Source organism: Microcebus murinus, chromosome 5, assembly GCF_040939455.1.
Source record: "Microcebus murinus isolate Inina chromosome 5, M.murinus_Inina_mat1.0, whole genome shotgun sequence".
NCBI classification, from domain to species: domain Eukaryota; kingdom Metazoa; phylum Chordata; class Mammalia; order Primates; family Cheirogaleidae; genus Microcebus; species Microcebus murinus.
Genome location: NC_134108.1, coordinates 41,965,288 through 41,979,428, shown reverse-complemented (window position 1 = coordinate 41,979,428; position 14,141 = coordinate 41,965,288). Strand labels below are relative to the sequence as shown.

Sequence of the window (14,141 nt, the reverse complement as noted above, 5' to 3'; positions counted from 1 at the left end):
ACACACATGGTCTCACCTGAAATTGCTGTTCTTATCAGAACTGATATTTTCATTAAAGAGCATTCTTGCTTTCTACTCAGAATTGCTCAGAATTTATGAACTTCAAGGGTTTCCTCACAGACTTTATAAATTCCTGTTATACAACATATACAATAGCAGGAAATGCTGTAGAGATGTCCCCCTCTGATGTGGGCTTTCTGCTAATGTCTTTGCAAAGGGATTCACAAGTATTTTCAAAATCTGTTTGGTTGCATTTGTGAGTCTCCTCCCTTATTCAGAGGAAGGAGGTTCATGGATGCCTTGGTTTTAGATGGGAAGGATAACTTCAAGGCTATGCTCAGAAAACTTTCCTTCCTCAGGAGTCCTTTAACTTTATAGCAGTTTACTATGTCTCCTCATCAAATAATGCTCTGGTGTTGAGGCTGTAGCCAAAAATTCAGGTCTCATTATAAACAGTCATTGGTGTGAGAGGAGTAGGGGTTAGGGAGGGTCTCATGGCATTTAACTCTTTCCTGTCTTTTATCTATAGGTTATATGGGTTTCACCAGTGCTACAAAACTGAATAACAATCATTTTCTTAAAGCTCTACTCTGTTGGGGTCATGGCTCAGTTAGGTCACTCACCATTTACTTAATTTGATATTTTGCTCTTAGCTAAATTCGCTTAGCCAAATATGCACACATATGAAATAATTAATATCTTCATAAGTCACCCAGAAACTCAATGTTTTTCCATCATATAATCATAATTGTATGTGACTGTTAAAAATTGGATTCTTGCCAGCTTATCAGTCTGAAACCTCAGGGATTGGATAAAGTGCCCCAAAGCACAGTTTTGTAAGAATAAACCTTGTAAAACTGTGTCATCCCAGTTACAAAAATGCATTATCTTAGCAGTTTGATTCAGGGATCTCACTAGCACTGCCTCTGAGGCCTAGGATTGCCTTTATTCTAGCTGGTATCTGTTTTGACAGGACAGAGCTGGTATGATGGATTCCCCTCTCTTTTTCTCTCTAAGGCAAGATAGTGTTTTAATATTCTCCATAGGTTTCCACAAAACACTGCTTTTAGGAATCCAATATAAATGATTTGATTGAATAACCATTATTCAGCTTTCAAAACAGTCACTGATGATTGCCTTTGAAGTAGGGGTGCTGTTAACCCAATCTATCTTGACTTCAGAAAAATACTTAGTATGTAGTCATTGTGCCCCACTTATTCTCTTCCCCACCACCAACCCCCCAACAACCTCTCCCACTCTGGACTGGATCACTGTTATTCAGGCTTATAGCACTCATTTTTTACTTAGAATTTATCAACTAATGCTTTTATAAAAATTATAAATGCCACTGAAAATTATCTGAACAGGCAATAGATTTTCATGTATTATATGAAAAATAGCTCATGATAATGATTCAGTTGGAAACATAATGAAATTCCAAAATGGGATATCTGTGTTAACTATGGTGTTTTTTATTTTAATTGATCTTACTAGATAATTTTACAAAGATTACTTCCTCTAAATGTATCAACTCATCCTCTTATCAGCAGTGTTTGTGGGTTACTGTTTCCATACAGTCATCAGCATTATCTTTGGTCTTTACTTTTGCCAATCTGATGGGTGAAAAAAAATGGTATCTCATTGATTTAGCTTTCACTTTCCTGACTACTAGTGAGATTAAGCATATATTAATATATTTTTCAGTCTCTACATCTCCTCTTACATTAATTATCCATTTATATACTTTGCCCACTTAAAAAATACAGTTTCATCTTTTCTAAAAATCAATTTATAGGGTTTCTTTGTATAATATGGATATTATCTCAATTTTCTCAGATATATTACTAGTATTTTCTCCCAAACCATCATTTTTATTTTGGCTTGGTTTATGATATCTTTTGTCTTACAGAAAATTTTATTCTTTAGACAGTCAAATCAGTCAATCTTTTATAAATAAAGCACACACTATATATGCATACAGATGTAGTATTATTTGAAAGTGGACTTGGATTATTTGTAAATATATATTGCAAAATCTAGGGCAACCACTAAAAGCAGTAAAAAACCCCACATATAACTGATATGCTAAGAAAGGAGAAAATATGGAATGATATAAAATGCTCAATTAAAACCACAGAACAGGCACGGTGGCTCATCCCTGTAACCCTAGCACTCTGGGAGGCCGAGGAGGGCAGACTGCTTGAGGTCAGGAGTTCGAAAACCACAAAAGGCAGAAAAAGAGCAGAAGACACAAATGGTAACAAAAAAGAAGGGCAGCCAGGCGTGGTGGCTCACGCCTGTAATCCTAGCACTCTGGGAGGCCGAGGCGGGCGGAATGCTCAAGGTCAGGAGTTCAAAACCAGCCTGAGCCACAGCGAGACCCCGTCTCTACTATAAATAGAAAGAAATTAACTGGCCAACTAATATATATAGAAAAAATTAGCCAGGCATGGTGGCACATGCCTGTAGTCCCAGCTACTTGGGAGGCTGAGGCAGAAGGATTGCTTGAGCCCAGGAGTTTGAGGTTGCTGTGAGCTAGGCTGACGCCATGGCACTCACTCTAGCCTGGGCAACAAAGAAAGACTCTGTCTCAAAAAAAAAAAAAAAAAACCTAAAAAAACCCCCAAAAAACAAAAAACAAGGGCAGTAAATAGAAAAAAGTAATAAATATGGCAAATATTAATCTAACTATATCAATGATCATTTTAAACACTAATGGTCTAAATATACCAATTAAAAGAAGATTGTCAAAGTAGATCACAAAACAAGATCCAAATATATGCTATCTATAAGAAACCCACTTTAAATGTAACCACACATATGGATTAAAAGTAAAGGGATGGAGAAAGATGTATCATGCCAACACTTATCAAAAGGAAGCAAGAGTAGCTATATTAAGTTCAGAGAGAGCAGACTTAAGAGCAAGGAGAATTTTCAGGGATCAAGAGAATTGCATAATTGCATAATGATAAGGTCAGTTCTCTAAGAAGATATAAAAATCCTTAATATGCATGAACCTAACGAGAGTGTCAAAATGTGTGAGGCATAAACTGATAGAAATGCTAAGAAAAATGATGAATCCACTATTATAGTTGGAGACTTGAACACCCATCTAACAGAAATGGACAAACCTAGTTGACAGACAATCGGTAAGGACAGAGTTGAACTCAACAATACCATCAGTCAACTGAATATAATTGATATTTATCAACTACCCATCCAACAACAGCAGAATACACATTATTTTTAAATTCACATGAAACATTTACCAAGAAAGTCCACTTTCTTGGCCATAAAACACACTTTAACAAATATAAAAGAACAGAAATCATACAATGTCTGCTTTCAGATCATAAAGGAATTAAGCTAGCAATCATTAACAAAAAGATATGAACATCCTGAAACACTTGAAGATTAAACACATTGGTCAAAGAAGAAATTTCAAGAGGGAACAAAAAATGCTTTGAACTAATGAAAATAAAAATGCAATTTGTCAAAATTTGTGGGATGCAACAAAAGCAGTGGTTAGATGAAATTTATATCATTTAATGCATATATTAAAAAGAAAAAAATATTAAAATCAATAATCTATACTTCTACTTTAGGAACTAGAAAAAGAAGAGCAACTTAAATCAGCAAAATCAAAAACTGGTTCTTTGAAAAGATCAATAAAATTGACAGGGCTCTAGTCAGGCTAAGAAAAAAGAGAGAAGACACAAATTATTAATACCAGAAATGAAAAAGGGGGCATAACTACAGATCCCATGGACACTAAAAGGAATACTCTGAACAACCCTATGCCAACAAACTTGATAAGTTAGGTAAAATGGACAAATTCTCTGAAAAACACAATCTGCCAAAACTCACACAAGAAAGAATAAACAATTTGAACAGGCCTGTATCTATTAAACAAATTGAACCAATAATTAATAACTTTCCGAAACAGAAAGCATCAGGCCAAGATGGTTAATTCTAATTAACCACTGGTTAATTCAACCAAACATTTAAGGAAGTAATTACACTGATTCTTTATAATCTCTTACAGTAGAGGGAAGCAAAAGGAATACTTTCTAACTCATTCTATGAGGCTAGCTTTCCCTTCATACCAAAATCAAACCAGGCATTACAAGAAAAGAAAACTACAGACCAATTTCTCTCATGAACACAGACCCAAAAATCCTTAAGAAAACATTAGCAAATTGAATCTAACAATGTGTAAAAAGAATTATATGTCAGACCAAGTGAGATTTATTCTAGGTATGCAAGGCTGGTTCAACATTTGAAAATTAATTAATGCAGTCCATCACATCAACAGGATAAAGAAGAAAAACCATATGATTATATCAATAGATGCTGAAAAAGCATTTGACAAAATCCAAAACCCATTCATAATTAAAAACTCTCAGCAAACTAGGAATAAAAGGGAACTTTCTCAACTCGATACAGAATATCAACAAAAAGCCTATAACTAATATCATGCTTAATGGTGAGACACTAAAAGATTTCCTGCTAAGATCAAGAACAAGGCTAGGATATCCTCTCTCACAATTCTTTTCCAACATTGTATTGAAAGTCCTAGCTAATGCAATAGGACAATAAAATTAAATAAAAGTTATGGTGACTGTAAAGGAAGAAATAAAACTGTCTTTATTTACAAAATACATGATTATCTATGTAGAAAATCCAAAAGAATCAACAAAAGAACTACTAGAAATATTAAGCCATTACTGCAAGTTGTAGGATACAAGGTTAATGCACAAAAGTCAATCACTTCCTATATACCAGTAATGAACAGTAAAATTTGAAATTAAAAATGCAATGCCATTTTACATTAGTACTCCCATAAATGAAATACTTAGGTATAAATCTAACAAAATATGTACAATAGCTATGTGAGGAAAACTACAAAATTCTGATGAAAGGAATTAAAGAATTAAATACATGGAGAGATATTCTATGATCCAGGAAAGGAAAACTCAATTATTGTCAAGATGTCAGTTCTTCCCATTCAATCTATAGATTCAATGCAATCCCAATAAAAATCCCAGCAAGTTATTTTGTGGCTATTAACAAGCTGATTCTAAAGTTTATATGGTGAAGGAAAATACCCAGAATAGTCAACTCAATATTGAAGGAGAAGAACTAAGTTACAGGATTGACACTACCCAACTTCAAAGCTTACTATAAAGCTACAGTAATCAAGACAGTGTGATATTGGCAAAAGAACAGATAGATCAATGGAAAGAATAGAGAGCACAGAAATATACCCAAATATGTATAGTCAACTGATCTTTGACAAAGGAACAAGGGGAATACAATGTAGCAAAGGTGGTCCTTTTAACTAATGGTCTGGAACAACTAAACATCCATAGGTGAAAAATTAATCTAGACACAGGATTTATACTTTTCACAAAAATTAACTTAAAATGGATCAAAGACATAAATGTAAAATGTAGACCAAACTCATAGGAGAAAACCTCAATGACCTTGTGTGTGGTGATGACTTGTTAGATACAACACCAAAGGCAAGTTCTATGAAAAAATTTGATATGTTGGATCATTAAAACTAAAATTTCTGTCCTGCAAAAGACTCGTCAAGAGAAGAAGACAAGCCACAGATTGGGAGAAAATTCTTACAAAAGACATATCTGATAAAGGACTGTTATCTAAAATGTACAAAGAACTCTTAAAACTCAACAATAAATAAAACAAAAAGCCCGATTAAGAAATTACCTAAAGACTTGAATAGACACCTCACCAAAGAAGGTAGACAGATGGCCAATAAGCATACAAAAAGATGCCAACATCACAAGTATTTAGGGAATTGCAAATTAAAACAGGATACTGCTACACATCTACTAGAATAGCCAAAATCCAAAGCACTAACAACACCAAATGCTGACAAGGATGTGGAGCAACAGGAACTCTTATTCACTGATGATGGAAATGCAAAATGGTATAGCCACTTGGGAAGACACTTTTAACAGTTTCTTACAAAACTAAACATACTCTTACTATATGACTAAGCAATTATGCTTCTTGGTATTTATCCAAATGAGTTGAAAACCTATATCCACACAAAAATCTGCACACAGATGTTTACAGCAGCTTTATTCATAATTGCAAAAACTTGGAAGCAATCAAATTGTCCTTCAGTAGGTGAACAGATAAACTGTGGTACGTCCAATTGACAAATACCACATGATCTCACCTATATATATGTGAAATTTTAAAAAGTTGAACTCATGGAAGCAGAGGGGTAGGGGTGGTGCAAGGGGAGATATTGGTTAAAGAGCACAAAGTTTTAGTTAGACAGTAAGACTAAGATTTCAAGATCTGCTACACAGCATGGTGACCACAGTTAATAATAATGTATGTAAAAGAATACATTTTAGGCCGAGCACAGTGGCTCACGCCTGTAATCCTAGCACTCTGGGAGACTGAGGTGGGCGGATCACTCAAGATCAGGATTCAAAACCAGTCTGAGCAAGAGTGAGATCCTGTCTCTACTAAAAATAGAAAGAAATTAATTGGCCAACTAAAAATACATAGAAAAATAGATAGAAAAATACATAGAAAAAATACATAGAAAAATAGCCAGGCATGGTGGCACATGCCTGTAGTCCCAGCTACTTGGGAGACTGAGGCAGGAGGATTGCTTGAGCCCAGGAGTTTGAGGTTGCTGTGAGCTAGGCGGATGCCATGGCACTCTAGCCTGGGCAACAGAGTGAGATTCTATCTAAAAAAAAAACAATACATTTTAAATGCTCACACTCTAAAAAATCTAACTATCTGAGGAGATACACATGTTAATTAGCTTGATATAATCATCCCAGAATGTATGTACAATTATTATTTGTCCATTAAAGATAAAAAATTTTTAAATAAAAAAAGTGGCAGCCAGGCATGGTGGCTCATGCCTATCTATAATCCTAGCACTGGGAGGCTGAGGCAGGAGGATTGCTTGAGCCCAGGAGTTGGGATGCTCTAGTGAGCTATGATCACATCTATGAATTGCCACTGCACTCCAGTTTGGGCAACCAAAGACATGGTTTACCAATTTACTTTCCCACCTAAAAACATAAGTAAATAAATAAATAGATGCACACTCTAATAAGCCACAGTCTCAGCCTCCTTTTCAGAAATGGTCCAAACTGAAGTTTTGCCCAGGTCACATGGCTGGTATGAAATTTGACCCAGAAACCTCACAAAAGATTCCAAGGTCCTTTATTCTCTCACAGGGCTGGGCATGTTATTGTTATTAATCCACAATACACACAACTGGCTTGTAATTTCATATAATGTTCAGTTACCTAGTGCCTACTGCACTGCGTTAAAGAAAGGTTTGTACCTATGAGCAACTTCAAACTCCAGGCTTCCAACTATTATTTTGTAATTAAAAGAAACTGTGAAAAGACATGGACAATCAATTAATGCAGTCCATCACATCAATAATATACATCAAATGTATATTATTAAATGCATATTTCATATTGCAAATAAATCAATATGAAAAGGCTATATACTCTATGATTCCAACTGTGTAACATTCTGGTAAAAGCAACACTATGGAGACAATAAAATGATCAGTGGTTGCCAAGGGTTAGCGACAAGAGAGAGATGAATGGGTGGAGGAGAGAGGATTTTTAGGGTGGTAAACCTATTCTGATGATACTACGATAGTGGATACATTTCATTACACATTTTTCAAAACCCAAAGAATGCACAACATCAAGAATGAACTCTGGCATAAACTATGGACTTTGGGAGATAATGATGTGTCAACATAGGTACCATTCTGTCTAGATGTTGATAGTTGGGGAGGCTGTACATGTGTAGGGCATATGGGAACTATCTGAACTGCATGTCGTTTTCTTTTTTCTCTTTTATTATTGACGAGTTTAGCTTGCTGTGTTTCCAAGTATCTCTTTCTTCCTTCCTTCCTTTTTTTTTTTAAGTTTGAAGGTTGTAAGTGTTCATTCGCAAGGATATCATTACAAATATTAATGAAAACATACAGTCTTGTTCTTTGGGCTCACAAATTTTACAAGACTACATTTTAAATGACAAGACTTCATTTTAAATTCTTGCAATTAGTTCTACTTTTCTTAGAATGCGGCTTAATGAAAACCAAAGTTTGCTGTTTGAATCAACATTTTTTCTCAATATTGCTATTCTTTATGCTTCAAGATCCAGCAGTTGAAGCTTAGAGGACTTTACCTTTTAATGAAAAAAACAATCCATTTAAAGAACTATTTGTACTAGTTTAACCACAAGGTTACAATTGTCAAGAATGAAAAACGTGCTATATGATAATGTCCTTTCTAAGACAGCGTACTGAAATTTTGCCCCATTTTTTTCTGCAGTAAATTACTGAGCACTCGCTGCTTACCGGAGACAATGAGATAAGCACATCATGTACGTTATCATTTCAATCCTTACCACAGTCAAATGCAGCCAGGGATATCATTATCTCCATGGCACCATCTCTACTTCACAGTTGAGGATTCAAGGAAGGGAATAACAGGATTAGCAGGCTGAATTGGTTCTATTGAATCAGAGCCAAGCCCCTTACTCATTACCCTTAAATGCCTGTTAATCTCTTCAGCAATTCTTTCCTGTAAAATGAAGATGATTCCACCTGGTCTACATAGTTCATATACTGATTGTGAGTATTAAGTTAAGGTAATGTAAAGCAATTTGTAAACTGAAAAGTAAATCAAATACTGTCCCATAATGTTTGGGATTTAACACCTTTCTGAGGATACATGACTCTTTCTGCATTTTTTTGTCCCTGGTAGAATTTGAGGGGTGAAGGGTTAAATAAATATGTTTAATAAATCCATGCCTTATATCCTAAACTCCCCAAATTCCTAAAAGTGTCATATTTACTCCTTTTTTGAAATGACAAAATAAGAAAATCTTTAGAAGAGAGAGACCTCCGTAAACTTTGGATTGATGTATAGAGCAAGAAATCCAGTGTGGTTTTCCAGTTGTTCCAGAACTGTGGCTGGGAACAAAACAATATTGATTTTACCCCCTTCTTAGTGCAGAGAAGTTGGTAGCAATCATTATATGCAAAGCAGGTTCACTGTGCACTGGTTATCAGTTGAGTCCATTGCATCTTGGACTGCACTTTTACAAATGCCTGAGCCTGGTGAGATAGAGCACTCACGCATACAACAAGTGACATGGAGTGGGTTTATTACTTACAGATAGGCAGTAAAGGACAACAGAAGTACAAGATTCATGATGAGCCCATTTCCCAAGGCTGAGGGAGGACGGAGTCTCATTTGCCTGTGCCCCACTTGCACTGTAGCTGAGAGACCCCAGAAGGTAGTTTGTCCTGGGTTTTATACCCCATGGCAATGAGACATGCTGGGCTAAAATGTTGAAGAGCATCCTGTTTCTGGCAGGGACAGGAACAGGCTTGTGCTGTTCTGACCAGTTCCTCCTTATCTCAGGATGTTACATTCTAACACATTCTACAGTTCTTCTTCTTCTTTTTTTTTTTTTTTTTTTTTTTTTACCCAAGACAGAGTCTCACTGTGTTGCCCAGGCTACAGTGAGTGCCATGGTGTCAGCCTAGCTCACAGCAACCTCAAACTCTTGGGCTTCTGCCTCAGCCTCCTGAGTAGCTGGGACTACAGGCATGCGTCACCATGCCTGGCTAATTTTTTCTATATATTTTTAGTTGGCCAATTAATTTCTTTCTATTTTTAGTAGAGACAGGGGTCTCGCTCTTGCTCAGGCTGGTCTTGAACTCCTGACCTCGAGCGATCTGCCCACCTTGGTTTCCCAGAGTGCTAGGATTACAGGCATAAGCCACTCTACAGTTATTCTTGAGAATTAGAAGCAAGAAAGGGCAAGGAGCTGCTTTGGTCCAAGGCCACTCAGAAAACTGTTTTGTACAAGACATCTCCATTCTTAGCCTACTGAAAGGCGCCAAAAGAAGAAAACCAGCTCCTGCCACTTCACACTTCTTTAGGAGAAGAGATCTGTTACTAGGCGGAAAATCTAGAAGCAAAACAAACAAACAAACAAACAAACAGTTGGGGAGAGATGCCAGGATTCACATATTGGTGAAGACTGTCAGATGGAGACTTGGCCAGAACCTTTTGTATAAGCTTGCAATTCAAAGAAGTACAAAAGATACAGCCTGCCTGTGCCTGCAGACCTGAGAGCTGGCCATGGGGACATGAGACTGATGGTGCTAATCTTGTCAGAAGTGGCACACATTGCAGCAAAGAAATGAGTACATCAGAGAAATGTGGCAGGGTGTCAGTGTTGGGGAGGAGCAGGGTGTGCAAAATACACGGCTGAATCTCCATGGGATGCCTAGGGAGCTTCCTTAGCAGAGTATCCTGGACTTGCGTAAACAGCAGCAATGGCTGGTGAGGCAGAAGACTGTGGGCTTTCCTGATCATGGCTTTTCACTCTCCCTCTTCTTTGTCCATAATCATAGGAGCTGGTGAAAAGGAGACCAGAGAGAGAGGTGTGTGAAGGGTGTGCCTGCCCAGCCTTCACTTCCTCAGGCTGAGCTGCCAAAGGGAGGACAATTTTGAGATAAACATGAGATTCAAGTTTTAAAATACAGTGAAGTAAGGGCGTGGTGGTGTGTCCCTATTGTCCCAAGCTACTTCGGAGGCTGAGGCAGGAGGATGGCTTGAGCCTAGGAGTTAAAGACCATCCTGGGGGTGATATAGAAATACCCTGTCTCACCAAAAAAATAAATAAATAAAATAAAAGTGAAATGAATCTTAGAAATGAGACTAGTTGTAAAAGGGACAGTGATTAAAAAAAAATGCACATAGTCAAGATGTTAACAGATGTTTCCCAGTAGGGAAATAGGGCTTTAGAGAACAAAGATTAGGCAGGTATTTAAAAAATGTAGCCATATATATATATATATATATGTATATATATATGTATATATATATAAAATATGTAAAATTTATGTAAGTAAAATAAATATCATTATTATTGCACACACATATAGATGATAATCGAGGATATGGCATGTAGGATTAGTCTTGAGAAATGGGTTGGAATTTGGGCAATACCTAGTTGAGAAATAGGAATTCAGGAGAAGGGAAGAGCTTGAGCAAAAGGGACAAAAACAGTACAGAACTGCTGGGGGGAAGTATAGAACTGGTTTAGAGGACCACTTTGAAGTCCACATGGGCCAGATCATTAGGGAGTGTTAGGGGGATGACAAGGCTGGGTGCCCAGTTTGCATCAAATGGTGGTGGAGATTGAGGTCAGGTGCAATGTCTAGTTTCCTTCACTGTAAACCTGGTGGTCAATAATCACTTGCCGAATGAATGAATAAAAGAATGAAGCGACTGCACTACCAGGTAGTGGAGCCTCTTTTTTATGTTATACTAAATGGACATCCAGTAAGGATGCCGTTTTGAAGGAAATGACCTGGGTAGAGGCGTGAAGCAGGAACATTACTCAGGAGCCTCATCCCCACTCTGGGAAGAATTAGCCTCAGCTGGGAAGTTGGACACAGAACAGTAGCAGGACCACTCCAGCCTTTGCAGACACTTTCCTTTTGGGGACCCTGGTTGATCCCCAGCATCAACACTTGCTGAAATCTACTTTCCACCCCAGATTCTTTCTGCCATTCGCAATTTCTAATCCACTTATGCCACTTTTACTCCTTGTAAATCGTTTCTATTGGAGCCATGAGAGGAGACAGTATAAGACGCCCAAGACGACAGGGACACCAGGTCACTTGAACCGCTCATTCCACCCAGGACCACGTGTATCTTGCTGGCATCCGCTCCTCGCCCTCCTCACAGCCAGGGGGCGCCCTCGGCATCGGGCCCTCCTAGTTCGCAAGCGCACTCCCTCCCTCGCCGTGCAGGGGAGACCGCAACCTCAGACCCAGAAGCCTCGTCAGAGTTCCACGCCGGCCAATCAGAACTATCCATGTACTATCGGGGGCGGGGCTGCCAAGGGAGGAGGAAGATGGCGGCGGGGGCGAGGTGAGGTGTTGGCAGTGGAAAGGGGCTCGGGCGCGGGGGGCGGGGGGACGCGGAGCTATGGCCCGCGCCGGCCGCAGGGGCGGATAAAAAGCCGTCGCGCCGCGGGTGAGGGCGGGAGGGAGGTGAAGGCGCCCGAGCGCCACAAGAGTATGACGGGGCTGTACGAGCTGGTGTGGCGGGTGCTGCACGCGCTGCTCTGCCTGCACCGCACGCTCACCTCCTGGCTCCGCGTTCGGTTCGGCACCTGGAACTGGATCTGGCGGCGCTGCTGCCGCGCCGCCTCTGCCGCGGTCCTAGCGCCACTCGGCTTCACGCTCCGCAAGCCCCCGGCTGTCGGCAGAAACCGCCGTCACCACCGGCACCCGCACGGGGGGCCGGGCCCGGCCGCCGCCCACCGCCGGCTCCGCTGGCGCGCGGACGGCAGTTCCCTGGAAAAGCTGCCTGTGCATATGGGCCTGGTGATCACCGAGGAGGAGCAGGAGCCCAGCTTCTCGGACATCGCGAGCCTAGTGGTGTGGTGTATGGCCGTGGGCATCTCCTACATTAGCGTCTACGACCATCAAGGTGAGGCCCGGTGCAGGGGTGGGGGATGGCCGAGGCGTCTCCGGCCGCGAGGACCGCACATCTGGCAGGTGTGCCTGGGACGCGTGCGCTGTACGCTGCCGCTCTCCCGGCTCCGCGGAGTAGCCGGCGGCCACTATGTGCAAATCATAGTGCTGGCGCTTTCGAGGAAGGGAGATTAACTTTATTGAAACACCTACTAAATCTTTGGATTTGATTCAGTCGCTTTTCAACATTTAAAAAGTATTTTTTGTTCGTTGTGATAACCCAGTAAGGTAGATGGTGTTTGCATACCTTCGTTTCACAAAAAAGGGAGCCGAAGTTCAGAACATTAGCTGATTTGCCCAAGGTCACAAAGGTAGTAATGGGGGAATTGGAATTTTAGCTAGGCTGTGCTTTTGCACAGTCTTTGCCCTTTGGTTACACTACCGTGTTTCTTCGGAGAGGTTCAAGGTCCTGTTCTTAAGTAGCAGTCAGGCTGTGGAGGATTTATGCATCAGCCGTGTGGTTGGTCCTGCAGATGAGAGTGTTGGGGCCGGGTGGTATTTGAACTGGGTTTATGAAAACTATGTGAGAGATTGGATAGGCAGAAAGGAAGCTGGTCCCCTTCTGTCTTTGGAAGCCTGAGATGGCACATGATCCTTGATCATCAGTAGCCAACACAATGCTTGATACAATTGTCCTCCCTTAAGTTTTTATTGAAGGAATGAATTTCACCATAGGGAGTACAAAAATTCGACACTTACTGTATAGCTACAAACCTAAAGCATGGTGCTAGGCATATTCCTTGGAATCTTGCATTTAATTCCAGGGACTCTCAGGCTTTTGGGAGCTAGCACATACTCACATAGGTGACATGGTTAATAACAAGAAGTGTTGGGACTAAAGTAACTACCTTGAGAAAGGAGGAGAGGAATTCTGAGTGGAGGAACTTGAGAAGTTCATGCAGAGGAGATGGGATTTAAGAGGACATTGAGGAATAGGTAAGGGATAAAGTTGAGGAAGGCTCTAAATGTCAGTTTTGGGTTTCAGTCATATCTTGAAAGCTTTGGAATTTCTTTAAAGATAAAGGTGTAGTAAGAATGATTTAGGAGTATTGGCTTGAAGAAAGGGAAAAGAAAGTTTTATTTTAATTTCAATAACTTAAATTACCAGTCTGCTCTAGAGAAGCCACAACTTGATTTTTACCTTTAAATTTTTGTCAGATAGGTAGACTTAAGTGTAGGGTTTTGTCAGAGAGGGTAAGTCTAGGTCAGACAGTAACTTACTGGGTAAAAGTAATCTCTGCTTTTCCTATCATCTTCTTGCAGCCAGCAGGGAATATGGTGACTCAGTAGCCTGTCATCATCAAATGATGATTTGCCCTGTACATTTTGATATATTTAGGGACAGACATTTTTTGTTTATTTGTTTTTGTTTTTGTTTTTTTACAGCAAGTCAGAAGCTAAGGGACAGAAGCTAAGGGACATTATGAGACTTGCTAGAGAACTCTGTAGACCAGTAGAAATCATGAGACTGTTAGAGGGGACACAAATTGATATCTAAACCAATACAACCAGTAGTCTGGGGGAAAAATAAGTGAAGCAG

General features: G+C 39.6%; 1 protein-coding gene across 1 annotated transcript in view; it reads left to right on the top strand.

Moving 5' to 3' along the window:
• Nucleotides 1-12,033: 12,033 nt before the first annotated feature.
• NUS1 (NUS1 dehydrodolichyl diphosphate synthase subunit) overlaps nt 12,034-14,141 on the top strand; it is a 32,236-nt gene continuing 30,128 nt past the window's right edge. Inside the window, exon 1 of the mRNA XM_012753853.2 lies at nt 12,034-12,557. Coding sequence (XP_012609307.2) covers nt 12,143-12,557 — 415 coding nt within the window. The 5' untranslated portion in view covers nt 12,034-12,142. The remainder of the gene's footprint in view (nt 12,558-14,141) is intronic.